This window comes from Erinaceus europaeus, chromosome 9, assembly GCF_950295315.1.
Source record: "Erinaceus europaeus chromosome 9, mEriEur2.1, whole genome shotgun sequence".
Classification (NCBI taxonomy): domain Eukaryota; kingdom Metazoa; phylum Chordata; class Mammalia; order Eulipotyphla; family Erinaceidae; genus Erinaceus; species Erinaceus europaeus.
Window position 1 is genome coordinate 10,942,579 of NC_080170.1, and position 15,406 is coordinate 10,957,984.

The 15,406-nt window shown below is 50.0% G+C and overlaps 1 protein-coding gene and 1 long non-coding RNA gene across 12 annotated transcripts in view; one reads left to right on the forward strand and one right to left on the reverse strand.

The window, feature by feature from the left end:
- FAM193B (family with sequence similarity 193 member B) overlaps positions 1–1,804 on the reverse strand; it is a 31,798-nt gene extending 29,994 nt beyond the window's left edge. For 5 of the 11 annotated variants that reach the window (XR_009551493.1, XM_060197248.1, XM_060197246.1 and 2 more), the window contains exon 1: positions 1,517–1,804. Coding sequence is in view for 5 of the 11 variants with exons in the window: in XM_060197248.1 (XP_060053231.1) it covers positions 1,517–1,738 (222 nt within the window). In the remaining 6 variants the exon portion in view is untranslated. Of the gene's footprint in view, positions 1–458; positions 946–1,516 lie in introns of those variants that run through there. The other 6 variants (XM_016188666.2, XM_060197250.1, XM_007524330.3 and 3 more) reach the window with 3 other exon arrangements.
- Positions 1,805–9,443: 7,639 nt separating this feature from the next.
- Positions 9,444–13,435, forward strand: LOC132540136 (uncharacterized). The gene is made up of 3 exons (XR_009551386.1): positions 9,444–9,609; positions 11,558–11,634; positions 12,181–13,435. It is a non-coding gene; the product is annotated as an uncharacterized LOC132540136 (long non-coding RNA).
- Positions 13,436–15,406: the final 1,971 nt, after the last annotated feature.

Genomic DNA, 15,406 nt, shown 5'->3' on the forward strand with positions numbered 1-15,406 from the left:
GTGTGTGTGTGTGTGTCAGGGGGGTCACATTCATATTTGGAATCAGTCTCTGTCCAGGATGGGGGGTGAAGCTTGGACTTGTGAGACTCGAGAAGTGGCGACATTCCCATTAAGTGAAAAAATCTTACTGTGAAGCCAGCATGAGAAGTGGGTGAAAATCAGTGCAGGCTCTCAGTGGAGGCACTCCTGCTCATTCACCTGGTGACTTCTACTCTGTGTCAGCAAAGCTCAGGGCTGGGGGTGGAGGCCCACGGCCAGATGCCATAGTCTGTTTCTGTGCCCCTTTGGATTCTCAGCCCAGTGGATGGGGGTGGGGAAAATATCACAACAGAACGTCTCATGGCAGAATTTGGGGGCTCTACTAGAGGGGGCTGGGGGCACCGAGGGGCATGTGACATAACCAGGGAGGTCAGGGAAGGCTTTCTGGGAACGGTACCCCAAACGGCATCCCCACTCACATGCACAATTCCAGAGATTCTACTAGAAGGCTGTCAAGAGCCATGCCTTCTGGCCGCACCAGCCTCCCAGAGTCCCCTGCTGCCCGATGCAGTGTCTGCAGAGCCAAACGCATCTTCTGCCACGCCTCATCCTCATCCGGCGCTGCCTCCGACCCTCCAAGACTCCTGCAGGAGCCTGCCTTCCTTGGCAGGCTCAGCCAAAAGACCAACTCAAAACTCTTTTGTCAAGAGCAAGCTTAGGGAGAGCCACCCAGCCCCAGGTACCACAGCCCTCCCGGAGCCTAAGGCTGGTTGGTGCCACCCCCAGCCGCCAGGGGAGAGGGGGACACTGGCAAGAGGCCTCCCATTCTCTCCTCTGGCTCAAAAGAAAGTGACTTTCGGGGGAGGGGGGGTAGCAAGCTGGACGCCCTGGAGCTTCTTCCTAACAGCTGGTTCGCAGCAGGATTCACCCAGCCAGAGGATCACAGGGTCGAGGTGGGCCCCCTTATGGGTCAAGGCAGGCTCGGCTGGGTTTGCACCCCAGTAATAAGCGCCCCATGTCTTCCGGGCAGCCCGACTGTCTGCTCCAACTGCTTGGCTGGGCTGCAGAGGGAGGCCCCCGGAGACACAGGCTGGGGCACAGCTGCTGAGGGGGCAGCGGCTGCAGGCGGCGAGGGGAAGGGGTGGAGCCGCTCCGAGACGGAGGGGAGAGGATGCAGGCTCCCAGGCCGCAGCGCCCTGAGATGGCCTGTGCGGGGTGCAGGGGGGTCCGGAGGGGGTGAAGGGCAGAGAGGGGAGTGGGGCCTCCGGGTCCGAGGTCGGTGGCAGGGTGGGCGTGCGACCACTGCGCTGCGGCCCGAAGGCGGCGGGGAGGGGGCAGCAGCCAGGCCCCGGGAGGACAGGACGGGCCGAGCCTCGGCTTCGGCGGGGTCCGGCGTCCACTCCCGCCGCGCGGGAGGAAGCCTCGGCCCCGGCCCCCGGGGAGGACGCCCCGGCCCCACGCCCGCCGGGGCCCCGGCCCCGGCCCCGCTCCCGGGAGGCGAAAGCGCCCGAGCAGCCCGCATCGCCATCGCTCCTACCTGCGGGCCGGGCGCCAGCTTGGGCTCGTCCTCCTCCCTGGGGCCATCGCGCTCGGGCTCCGCCGGCGCCTGCGGGGGGCCCGCTCCCGCTTCCAGGCTCGGCGGCGGCGGCGGCGGCGGCGGGGGGGGGGGCTCGGGCGCCTGGGGCTTCTGCGGCCCCGCGGCCCGCGCCCGCTCGCGCCGACCCACGCCGCCGCTCGGCCTGCTCCGCCTCCGAGTCATGCTGCCGCTCGCGCCGCTCGCTCGCTCCCCTCGCGCCGCCGCCGCCGCCGCCACCGCCGCTCCCCTCGCAGGACAACAGCCAATATGGCGGCGCCCGGCTCCCCCTTCGCCGCTGCCAGCAGGTCAGAGGGCACGCGGAGCCCGCGCCGCCGCAGTAGCCCCCGAGGCCGCCCGCGCCATTTTGAGTAAGGTCATCACCCGGCGTTCCGTGGGAGAGAGAAGCGGGTGGCGGGGCGCTGGGCGGGTGTGCGCCGGGTCCCGGCCGCCCTGCTGTGGGCGCTTGGCGAGTCCCGCTCCGTGAACGCGGAGATCCTGTCTGCACACTCACCGCTTGGCTTCTCGCCCGGGACGGGCGGGATGGTTCCCATTCTGCAGCCGAGACGATCGAGGTTACAAAAGGCGGAGCGGGGCCTCAGCATCTTCCAGCCAGAGCCCAGGGGCTCCTGGGCCGCCGGAGCCGAAGGGGACGAAGGGGCCATCTCGATCTCGGTCTTTATTTGCGGCAGATGGGTCCCCGAGAGCCCAGCCGTCTCCTCTGGACTGCGGTCGGCCCCTGTCCAGCGGGGAAAGCAAACACTCCACGACTCCGGCCGCTGTGAGAGTCGCTGCCCGGGCCACAGACTTGGTCGTATACATGTCCCCAAAAGTGGTCCGGAGAAGATTTTGAATCTTTCACAGCGATCTTGGAAAGGCTTAATAATTATGTGTTTGACTGGTAAAAATGGAACCCCCCCCCCTTGGGTATGAAATATGTAATATATGCTCACGGCACATATGAAAAAAGAAAACTTAGAGCTCTCTCTTATACACCTGCACGCCTGAGGACTCAGGCTGCAGGTTCAGTCCCTCCCAGCTTATGCTCTAGTCCTCTATTTCTCTCTCCAACTCCTCTCTTCTTCTTCTAGCGTTTGCCCTTCTTCCGTAGCCAGTCAACAGCGTCAGGCTGAGCCTGATGTCTGCTTGTTGCTGGCTTTGAAAGTGACTGGGATCCATGTGGATTCAGTCGGCTAGGAAGGATCGTCAGTTTCCCCAATAAATGGGTACTCACGGGATGCACCACGAGAAGGTCGATCCAATGCATCCCAACTCCTCTCTGATGCTAAGTTAAAACATGTCCTTTTTTGTTTTTTCCAGTCGGATAGAGCCAGAAGTTGAGAGGGAAGGGGCGTGACAGAAAGGGAAAGAAGCAGGTCTGCAGGTGCAGCGGGTTAAGTGCACTTGACGCGAAGCGCAAGGACAGGCGCAAAGATACTGGTTTGAGACCCCACCTGCATGGAGGGTCGCTTCACAAGCGATGAAGCAGGTCTGCAGGTGTCTATCTTTCTCTCCCCCTCTGCCTCCCCCTCCTCTTTATTTTTCTCTATCCTATCCAACAACACCTACAAATAATAAGGAGAAAAATATGACCACTCGGAGCAGTAGATTGTGACTTGAACCTGGATCCTTGAACATTGTAACATGTGTGCTCAACCAGATGCTCCAGTTCTTTTTTTTTTTTTTAATTAAAAAAAAAAAAAGAAACACTGACAAAAACCATAGGATAAGAGAGGTACAACTCCATACAATTCCCACTACCAGAACTCCGTATCCCATCCCCTCCTCTGATAGCTTTCCTAGTCTTTATCCCTTTGGGAATGTGGACCCAAAGTCATGGGTGCAGAAGGTGGGAGGTCTGGCTTCTGTAATTGCTTTCCCACTGAACATGGGCATTGACAAGTCAATCCATACTCCCAGCCTGCCTCTCTTTCCCTAGTGGGGCAGGGTTCTGGGGAATCAGAGCTCTAGGACATGTTGGTGGGGTGGTCTGCTCAGAGAAGTCCGGTTGGCATGATGTTAGCATCTGGAACCTGGTGGCCTCTCCCGAGAATCCCAGGTTGAAAGCTGCTTCTTTTCGGAGTTCACACCAAGTTACCATCTTGGCTCTGCCAATACATGTTCTTTAAAGATCTATTGGTTTGCTGAGATAGAGGGCAGAGGGGCCGGGTGGTGGTGCACCTGGTTGAGTGCACGTTTCAGTACCCAAGGACTCAGGTTCAAGCCCTGGTCCCTACCTGCAGGGAAAAAGATTCACAAGCGGTGAAGCAGTGCTGTAGGTGTCTATTTCTCACCCTCCCTACATCCTCTTCCCTCTCAGTTTCTCTCAGTCTTTATCAAATAAATAAAAACCAAAAATACTTATTTTTAAAAAGAGAGAGAGTAGGAGTCAGGAGGTAGCACAGCAGTTAAGCACACGTGACACAAAGCACAAGGACCCCCGTAAGGATCCGGGTTCCAGCCCTTGGCTCCCCACCTGCAGAGGGGTCGCTTCACAGGCAGTGAAGCAGGTCTGCAGGTGTCTAACTTTTTCTCCCCCTCTCTGTCTTCCTCTCCTCTCTCTGTTTCTGTCTTATCCAACAATGATGACAGCAATAACAACAATAATAACTACAACAACAAAACAAGGGCAATAGAAGGGAATAAATATTTTTTAAAAATGTGTAAAAAAAAAAAAGAGAGAGAGAGGGAATCAGGTGGTAGTGCAGTGGGTTAAGTGCAGGTGGCGCATAGTGCAAGGACCGGCAGAAGGGTCTGGGTTCGAGCCCCTGACTCCCCACCTGCAGGGGAGTCGTTTCACAGGCAGTGAAGCAGGTCTGCAGGTGTCTATCTTTCTCTGCCCCTCTCTGTCTTCCCCTCCTCTCTCCATTTCTCTCTGTCCTATCCAACAATGATGACATCAATAACAACAACAATAATAACTACAACAACAATAAAACAAGGGCAACAAAAAGGAAAATAAATAAATAAATAAATAAATAAATATAAAAAATACTTTTAAAAAAAGAAAGAAAGGGAGAGAGAAAAATAGACACCTGCAAACCTGCTTCACTGCTTGTGAAGCTTCCCCCCTGCTGGTGGGGACCAGGGGCTTGAACCTGGGTCCTTGCACATGGAAATGTGTGCGATCAACCAGGTTTGCTGTTGCCCAGCACCTTGCTTTGGTCTTTATACTCAGACACTGGGGTCAGCTCTGTCAGCTCTTCCTTCAGCAAGTAGTTTCTTTAGAGAAGTAGATGCTGGCTTGCTCCAGGGCCGTGACAAATTTGACTATCTGATCAAGGCACACCAGGTGACATGCAACCCAGGCTATGCAGCATGGTAGTAGTAGCAGTGTGATATCCGATTAAACCAGCCATAAAGTCAGCGTGGCAGGCAGCTGTCACTCATCAAGAGGAAGTGACAGAGCTGGCCTAGTCCCAGCCAGCCCTCAAGGCACAGTAGGCTGCCTACACAGGCTGCTTTCATTCCTCTCCTGTGGCCCAAGTTCAGCCTGTGGAGAGCTGTTGACGGAGGATTAAGAGAAGGACCCAAAGGGCTGGCTGACAGAAGGCTGCGCTCAATGTGCCGGCTCTGGTGAGCAGTGGGTTGCTGGACTGGGGCTCGGTGCTTACAAGGTGAACCCACCTCTCTTGGTGGCTTTTCTTTCCTTCTCTCTTCTCTTTCTTCTCTTTTCTTTTTCTTTTCTTTTCTTTTTTTTTTTTTTTGCCTCTGGGGTTATTGCCAGGACTCAGTGCCGGCACTGCGAATCCACTGCTCCTGAAGGCTATTTTTCCCCCCATTTTTGTTGCCCTTGTTGCTCTTGTTGTTATTATTGTTATTAATACCATTGTTATTGGATAGGACAGAGAGAAATGGAGAGAGGAAGGGAAGACAGAGAGGGGGAGAGAAAGATAGATACCTGCAGACCTGCTTCACCACTTGTGAAGCAACCCCCATGCAGGTGGGCAGCCAGGGGCTCGAACCGGGATCCTTACACTGGTCCTTGTGCTTTGCGCCACCTGCACTTAACCTGCTGCGCTACCGCCTGACTCCCTCTTTTTTTTTTTATAGAGACAGAGAAATTGAGGGGGATAGAGAAGTGGGGTAGATTGGGAGAGAGAAAGAGACACTTGTAACACTGCTTCACCACACTTGAACCTTTCCCCCTGCAGGCAGGGTCTAGGGGCTTGAACCTGGGTCCTTGCACATGAAACATGTGTACTCTTATTAGCTATACTACAGCACAGCCCCCCTAAATTTTATTTAAAAAATAAATAAAGGGTAGGAACACCAAAACAGATCACCTTTGTTCTCTCTCTCTCTCTCTCTCTCCCTCTCTCTCTCTCTTTCTCTCTCTCTCTCTCTCACTCTCTTTCTGTTTGTATGTGTGTACAGAGCAATGAAACATGCTGTGATAGACAAAATAAAAGTGGTGGGAAGCAGGGAAGGGAAAGGGAGAGATATGGAAGGAAAAATATGAAAATCCTATTGACAGAGATATAAGAACACCCAGCATGTGTAGGCTGACCATAGTGACTTCAGAGCAGGTCACTGTGTCCCGGATGCACTCACCAGATGGTCTCACCACGGAAGGAGCTCTGTGACAACTCCTCCTGAGGCTGGCCTGTCTACTCTCAGAGCTGATGGCTGCTTATTCACAACCTTACTTAGAGGGAACAGGCCAGGGAGATTACAATGGACTCTGAGTTAGTTGGGGTTGGCTAACGACATTGAAACCCAAGAGGGTCCAAAGCCCAGCTCATCAGAAAGTCAAACACTGCCAGACTAGCTTTGGCAGGAAAAGACTTTTGCAGTTCAGGGTGCAGCAGCAGCGTTCAGACCTTCCTCCCCATGACTTTGCTTCAGAGGATATTTATACAGGTGGAAGGAGGGGCTTGGAACTTCTATATTGTCTATTTCTTTTTTTTTTTTTTTTAAGGCAGGGGCATATTTGATGACAGACAAGACAGGCGCTCTGGGGGGAAATAGGGGGCAGGTTTCAGGATGAGTAGGATGACGGCTTTGAGATTAGTAGGACATCTGACTTCCAGATAATGATGTGTTTCTGTGTGTTTCCTCCTAAAACATACCTTAGGACAGGTTTTAGACTCTTCTGCTCTTTTGAAGGCAAAAGGCAAGAAAGAACAGGTTGGGTTGTCTGGATAAGTTTTTGCTTGTTATTCCTTCCTGAAAAAATTGCTATAACAGGCTGTTTCTGCAAAACAGAGCATGAAAGTTATCATGTGTACCTAACCCAGTTTATTCCTGTCAGGGAGCCTGATCCTTTTAAGGGCACAGTTTCGGGAAGTTGGGTGGTAGGTAACACAGTGGGTAAGCACACATGGCACAAAGCACAAGGACCGGTGTAAGGATCCTGGTTCCAGCCCCCAGGTCCCCACCTGTTGTAGGGGAGTCGCTTCACAAGCAGTGAAGCAGGTCTGCAGGTGTCTATCTTTATCTCCCCCTCTCTGTCTCCCCCTTCTCTCTTCATTTCTCTCTGTCCTATCCAGCAATGATGACATCAATAACAACAATCATAACTGCAACAATAAAATAAAAATAAAAAGGGCACAGTTTCAACAAGTCAAACGTCTACTAGTTCCGTTCTTGGGTATGTCACCATAACTTAGTTCTTGTGACCCAAGAGGTGAACAGTGGCTAGAGTGATGGGTTTAAAAGCATGGTCCTGAGTTCAGTCCCACACATGTGCCAGTGGTGCTTGGGAGACTCAGGCATGAGAGTCTTTCTAATAAATCTATTCCTTTGCTAATGGTGAAAGTGTGGAAGAGGGTGACCTACCAAAAGACAGGTGTATACACACACACACACACACATACATTTTTTTTCTAAGTCCCAGCTCCAAGAAAATACTTTTTGGGGAAAGAGAGAATTCTCTCTGGTTCTCCCCCATCATTACCACATAAATAAATATTTTTAAATAAGTAATTTAGTTCTTGTGCATGCTATATTCCAGTGCTGGATAAAGAGGACTTTTCCTGGATCAGTGAAATAGTTTACTTGGATAGGGCACTGTTCTGCCATTTGTGCAACCCAACCCTCACAGCATTGAAGGAAGCTTCGAAGCTATGGTCTCCTTTACTCTATTTCTCTGCCTCTAAAGTAAAAAGTGAACTTTTCCTCATGCTGTCCCTCTATCTTGTTGCTCTGCTCACTTAAACTCCAATCAACTAGAGGATGAGAGAGAGACAGGCAGACAGACAGACAGACAGAGATTTCAGGGGGGTGTTTTTGTGAAAAATACCCAGAAATGACTATAAATTGTTTTCAGCCACATTCTGTTGGTGAGATTTCAGCCACATCGGCTCCACCTGACTTGAACTTCCCTCCCACTCTCTCTCCTCCCCCAGCCACTGATTTGCTTTTTGTCTCTTCAAATAGTTTGCATTTCCAGGCAAATCAGTATTGCTCTGTTTCACTTCAACTCTTTCTCTTGGTAAAATATTTTGTTTCTGTTTTTGTTTATCCATGCTGTGGTGTGTATCTACAAATGACTGTATTTTTTATGCCAGGACCTTGTACATGTGTGATTTCACTGTCTCTAGGCCTACTTAATTTTTTTTCTTTTAAAAAGACTCTATTGCTGGGGGTAGATAGCATAATGGTTATGCAAAGAGACTCTCATGCCTGAGGCTCAGGTTCAATCCCCCATACCACCATAAACCAGGGGAGAGAGGACCAGAGCATCACTCTGGCATATATAATGCCAGAGATTGAAATTGGGACCTCATGCTTGAGAGTTCAAAGTCATTTTATTATTATTATTATTATTTAAGAAGGGAGACATTAACAAAACCATAGGATAAGAGGGGTACCACTCCACACAGTTCCCACAACCCGATCTCCGTATCCCATCCCCTCCCCTGACAGCTTTCCCATTCTCTATCTCTCTTGGAGTATGGACCCAGGGTCGTTGTGGGTTGCTGAAGGTGGAAGGTCTGGCTTCTGTATTGCTTCCCCGCTGAACATGAGCGTTGACTGGTCGATCCATACTCCCAGCCTGCCTCTCTCTTTCCCTAGTAGGGTGGGGCTCTGGGGAAGCGGAGCTCCAGGACACATTGGTGGGGTCCTCAGTCCAGGGAAGTCTAGTCAGAGTCCAAAGTTTTATCCAATTCGGGCCACTAAAACTTTAATGAATAAATGAATGGTGGTTACTTTTTTTTCTTTCTTTCTTTTTTTTTTTCCCTTCAGGGTTATTGCTGAGCTTGGTGCCTGCACCATGAATCCACCGCTCCTGGTGGCCATTTTTCCCCCTTTTGTTGCCCTTGTTGTAGCATCATTGTGGTTACTATTATTGCCATTGTTGATGTTGTTGATTGTTGGATAGGATAGAGAGAAATGGAGAGAGAGGGGAAGACAGAGAGGGGGAGAGAAAGACAGACACCTGCAGACCTGCTTCACCGCCTGTGAAGTGACTTCCCTGCAGGTGGGGAGACGGGGATTCAAACCGGTATCCTTACGCCGGTCATTGCGCTTTGCGCCACATGCGCTTAACCCACTGCGCCACGGCCCAACCACCTTTCTTTCTTTCTTTTTTTTTTAACCAGAGCACTGCTCAGCTCTGATTTATGGTGGTGTGGAGGATTAAAACTGGGACTTTAGAGCTTCAGGCTTGAGAGTCTCTTTGCATAATCATTATGCTATCTAAGCCTGCCCTTTTTATCAACCTCACCCTTTTAATTAATTAACTAATTAGTTAACTTATTTAATCAGATCACTGCTCAGCTCTGGATTATGGTGACCAATTTTTTTTTTTTTTTTTTAGAGAAATGCAGAGAGAGAGAGAAACACCAGAGCCCTGCTCAGCTCTGGCTTATAGTGGTGTGGGGGGGATTGAACCTGGGATTTAGGAGCCTCACTAGGCTAACCACTAGGCTATCTCCTCCGCCCATAGCTCTGGCTTATGGTGATGCTAGAGATTGAAACTGGACATCTGAGCTTCAGGCATGAAAGAAAGTCTTTTGCATAATCATTAAGCTGGATGTGAGGGTGATCTGGCTGCAACATCTGTCACCCCATTGATGGCCAGGGTTGATTCGGCTGGTCTGGCTGGCTAGGTGAGTGTCCCCTTCCTCCCTCACCGCTCCATGTGTGTCCTTCCTGAAGCTGCACACTTCCACGCTTTCATGAATAGAGCCGGACAGGTGGTCAAGGGTATAGGCATAGCTGCGCTCCCTGCTAGAACCTCCAAACAGGCTCATAATCATGAAGCTGTCTCTCCCCTGTCCCCCCCTTTTTCCATTCTTTTCACTTCAGATAAAGAGAGACACAGAGAAGAAGAGACAAACCAGTCTCCCAATACTACCTACGGATCTTCCCCCAGCTCTTGGTGCCCCCATGTGGTCTCAGGGCTCACACATGGTGAGGCGCGCCCTTTCCTGACCAGGTGAGCCATCTCCCAGTCACATCTACCTGACTTTTGACTCTCCCTAAGTCACCCACAATCATCTCTTGGAGTCTAAGGGGAGCTGTCTTCAGGAGCCCTGTGGATACCAGCATCCTCGGCTATGCTGGCCCTCTGCTTCTGCAGGCCCTGCCGCCAGGCTTCAACTAAGCAATGTTGGACAGAAGGAAATTCCATGTGCGTGTGACCCCGAAGTTCAGATGCGTGTTTTTCAAGGAATGACTGTACCCACCCAGCGGCTGGGAGGAAGGGGCTATAGCAAGGTCAATGTGCAAATAACTTGGAGCTTCAGGCCCTCAGAGCAAAGTAGGGGAACTCCCTCCTCTCTTCAGCCCTGGAGCTGGGTCTGGCCTATTAGAGGTTGTTCCTAGTGTGTGTATACACACACGCGCGCGCACACACACACACACACACACACACACTTATTTGATAGGGCAGAAAGAAATGGAGAGGTGGGGGTCAGGTAGTATTGCACTCAGTTAAACGCACTTAGTACTAAGCTCAAGGACACATGTAAGGATCTGGGCTCAAGCCCCCAGCTTCCCACCTGCAGGGGGATGCTTCACAAGTGGCAAGACAAGTTTGCAGATATCTATCTTTCTCTCTCTCTCCCTCTATCTTTTATCTTGTCCCTCTCCTCTCTTAATTTCTGTCGAGCCCCAGCAATAACCCTGGAGACAAAAAAAGAAAGAAAGAAAGAAAGAGGGAAAGGGGATGGAGAGAGGGAGAGGGAGAGGGAGAGGGAGACCTGTAGCACCACTTCACCACTGGTAAAGCCTGCCCCCTGCAGGTGGGAGCCAGGGTCTTGAACACAGGTCCTTGCTCATTGTAACACATGCACTTAACCAGGTGCACTACTGCCCAGCCCCTTCCTAGCACTTTTTTGTTTTGCCATCAGGGCTTCACTGAAACTTTGTGCCTGCAAGATTTCACTGCTACTGGCAGACTGTTTTTCTTTATTTCTTTTTCTTGGGGGGGGGTGTAGAGGGGGCTGTAGAGGCAGAAACGGAGAGGTAGAGAGGGAGACACAATAGCACTGAAGCTTTCTTTAATGCACCGGGGACCGGGCTTGAACCTGGGTCATGCACAGGGCAATGCAGCACATTACCCAGGTGAGCTATCACACCAGCCCGCGTTCTGTTTTTGATAGAGGGAGAGAAGGGGGGAGGGGCAGAGTGACAGAAGGAAAGACACCTGCAGCACTGTTCCACCATTAGTGAAGCTCCCCCCTGCAGGTAGGGACTGGGGGCTTGAATCCAGGTCATCACACGTGGTATGATGTGCACTCCACTGGGTGAGCCTTCACCTCACTCCTTGACCTTTGTTTGTTCTAATATATATTCATTAGAAAAAGAGAAAGGGAGAGAGAACCAGAACAGCCCTCTGGCATATGTGTTGCAGGGCCTTACCCACTGCTTTACCTCCTAGCCACTTGATATTTCACCAGATCAATGCTCAGCTCTGGCTTACGCTGGTGCCGGGGATTAAACCTAGAATCTTTGGTACCTGAGGCATCCAAGGTCTTTTTGCATAACCATTTTCCATCTCCCCAGCCCCACTTATCCTTTTCTTTTGTTCTTTCCTCTTCTTTTCTCTCTTAGATTTATTGACTTATGACAGAGGACCAGAACCAAAGCATGGGATGCCAGGGATGGGACTGAGGACTCCAAGCTTACAGGTCCAGTGCTGTAGTCACTGCACACCCTCCTGGGCTTACTGACTTTCTTTTTATGCCGTGTGGGGAACTGACCCCAGCATGGATTATGCTGCTGAGCCACTTCCCCAGCCCAGCAATTAAGTATTAAATTAAAATATATTTATATAATTATATGGGAGGACAGAGTGGGAGACCACGCCTGTGGAATTTCACTAATCTGTACCCTCAGTGTTCTCCTGTGGTGCCAGGGATGAAACCCTGGGTCTCCCTCTGCCCACTCAGCTGCCTCCCCAGCCCTGCCTGGACCTCTGTTAGGCCATAGGAACCTCATCACCCCAGTGACAGCTCTGCAGTAGTCTGGAAGGTGTGATTTTTGCGCATGAGGTAGATAATCTGATTAGAGCTGAAGGTGACTGCCCCCCATTACTAATTAAGTGGGAGAGAATGATGAAACATAGCTAATGGGGTGAGAGAGAGAACCATGGGGATGATAACAGCTTGGGGGGTTTCAAGAGCTTCCACTCCCACCTTTGGCTCCGGGCAAACTCTCCCCACTTCCCTTTCCAGATAGAAGCAGAGGGAGACAGAATGAGAAAGAGAAATGCTACAGCATCACTCCACCGCTCATGAAGCTGCCCCCTGTAAAAGGCATTCCCACACGGTGCTCAGGCCCTCAAGCATGGTAAATAAGGACGGCGAAGTAGCAGCAGGTGGTGGAACACCTGGTTAAATGAGCATGGACCCCGTTTCAAGCTCCCAGTCCCCACCTGCAGGGGTGAAGCTTCACAAGTGGTAAAACAGCGCTACAGGTGTCTCTCTGTCTCTCTTCCTCTCTATATCTTTCTTCCCTCTCAATTTTTGTCTATCCAAAATAAATAATAAATATATATTTTTTTGTCTCCAGAGTTACCGCTGGGGCTTAGTGCCTGCACTATGAATCCACTGCTCCTGTGGCTGTTTTTTTATTTATTTTTTTTATAGAACAGAGAGAAATTGAGAGGAGAGGGGAAGATAGAAAAGGGGGGAGAAAGATAAGACACTTGCAGATGTGCTTCACCGCTTGTAAAGCAACCCCCCTGTAGGTGGGGAGCCAGGGGCTTGAAGCAGGATCTTTGCATGGGTCCTTGAGGAAAATATACTTTTTAAAAAAGATGATGAAGAAGTGTGTTCTTTCAGCTCCAGAAATCTATCTATCTTTCTTTCTTTTCTTTTCTTTTCTTTTCTTCTCCTTCTTCCTCATTCTCTTTCTTTTCTCTTGCTAAAGGGAGGGCATCTTTCAAGTGGGAGTTCCAGTTCCTACCTTCTGGAAAAGAAAAAAAAGAGATCAGAGTGCCTTTCACATACCTGCTGTTTTCACATATCCTTAGATCAATAATCCTTCTGCCTGTTGTGGGTGCTTCCACCTTTTCCTGGCACTGGCAGGAGGGTGTTTATAAGGAGAGCTCCCTGACAAAGCCCCAGAAAGGACAGGGCTAAAGGCTAGAGCATTTCCCCTGCACCACCATAAGCCAGAGCTGAACAGTACTCTGGTTAAAAAATAAAAAAGGGAAAATAAATAAAAAAAAAAAAACAGCCTTTCATGCCTGAAGTACCAAAGGTCCCAGGTTCACCATAAGCCAGAGCTGAGCAGGGCTCTGGTAAAAAAAAAAAACAGAAGGGAGTCGGGCTGTAGCGCAGCGGGTTAAGCGCAGGTGGCGCAAAGCACAAGGACCCGCATAAGGATCCCAGTTCGAACCCCGGCTCCCCACCTGCAGGGGAGTCGCTTCACAGGCGGTGAAGCAGGTCTGCAGGTGTCTATCTTTCTCTCCTCCTCTCTGTCTTCCCCTCTGTTGTTAAAATTCGGAGGCTCTAGCTGGCCAGGCTAGCTTCACGGGCGGGTAACAGAGACGACCAGAGACATACGGCTGGGCAGGGAAGCTGTATTTCTTTATTCAGGAACAACGATTCATAAACTAAACCAAACTAATCACCAGACAGAACTCTGCTGCGTCTTTCCCCGCCGTGGCGCCAAGAACTCTCCAACTCTGGAACTCTGGAACCCTCTCAGGGTTCCTAGGGGCGGGGCCAAGCAGGCCGCGAAACTAGCAGGACTGATCCAATTTTCTTAGCAGGGGGAGAGCTAGAACAACCCAATGTAAAGCATACAACACCCCTCCTCTCTCCATTTCTCTCTGTCCTATCCAACAACGAACATCAACAATGGCAATAATAATAACCACAACGAGGCTACAATAACAAGGGCAACAAAGGGGGGGAAGAATGGCCTCCAGGAGCGGTGGATTCATGGTGCAGGCACCAAGCCCAGCAATAACCTTGGAGGCAAAAAAAAAAAAAAAAAAAAAAGAGACAGGAGAAAAAGATATAAACACAAGCAAAAAAATTTTAAGAATATTAGATAAAGGGGGCCGGGCAGTGGTGCACCGGGCTAAGCATGCATGGCACAAAGCACAAGGACCTGTCCAACGAGGCCAGTTTGAGTCCCCCGCACCCCACCTGCAGGAGCTTCACAAGCGGTGAAGCAGGTCTGCAGATCTCTCTCTTTCTCTCTCACTCTCTAGCTTCCCCTCTCCAATCAATTTCTCTCTGTCCTATGCAAAAAGAAAAAAATAAAAATAAAAAATTGCTGCAGGAGCAGTAGGTTTGTAGTGCAGGGACCAAGCCCCACCAATAACCCTGGAGTCAAAAATAAATAAATAAATAATAATAGTAGATTAAAATTTTTGGTGCCAGAAGACAGCTCACCATGTTCCTTACAATACATAAGGACCTGGGTTTGAGGCCCAACACCCATGAGAGAAGTGTGGATAACACAAGGGAGAGAGCTCTCTAAATGGTGGTAGAATAGAACTGTAGTGTCTCTCCCTTCTTCCTGTATCTCCCACCCCCTTAAAAAAAAAAGGAGGCACAGGGAGTCAGGCGGTAGCGCAGTGGGTTAAGCGCACGTGGTACAAAGCGCAAGGACTGGTGTCAGGATCCTGGTTCGAGTCCCCGGTTCCCCACCTGCAGGGGAGTTGCTTCACAATTGGTGAAGTAGGTCTGCAGGTGTCTATCTTTCTCTCCCCCTCTCTGTCTTCCCCTCCTCTCTCCATTTCTCTCTGTCCTGTCCTACAACCATAACTACAACAATAAAATAACAAGGTCAACAAAAGGGATAAATAAATAAACATTAAAAAATTGAAGTTAAAAAAAAAAGGAGGGACATGGCCTGGGAGGTGGCGCAGTGTATAAAGCATTGAACTCTCAAGCATGAAGTCCTGTGTTCAGTCCCCAGCAGCACATGTACCAGAGTGATGTCTAGTTCTTTCTCTCTCTCCTCCTATCTTTCTCATTAATAAACAAAATCTTTAACAAAAAAAACACACACAATACCTTAAAAAAAAAGGAGGGTTAGGTCGTGACACACCTAATAGAGCGCATATGTTACAATGCACAAGGACCCAGGTTTAAGTCCTTGGTCCCCACTGCAGGGGGAAAGCGTCAGAAGTGGTGAAGCAGGGCTATAGGTGTCTCTCTGTCTTTCTCCCCTCCTCTATTTTTAAAAAGATTTTTATTTATTAATTAATGAGAAAGATAGGAGGAGAGAGAGAGAAAGAGCCAGACATCACTCTGGTACATGTGCTGCTGGGGAATTGAACTCAGGACCTCCTGCTTGAGAGGTTTTTGCTTTATCTACTGCACTATCTCCCAGACCACTCTTTGCCACCCCTACATTCCCTTCTTCTCAACTTCTGACTGTCTTTATCCAGTAAGCAAAGATAATAAAAATATTTAAAACAAACAAAAATTTAAAAGA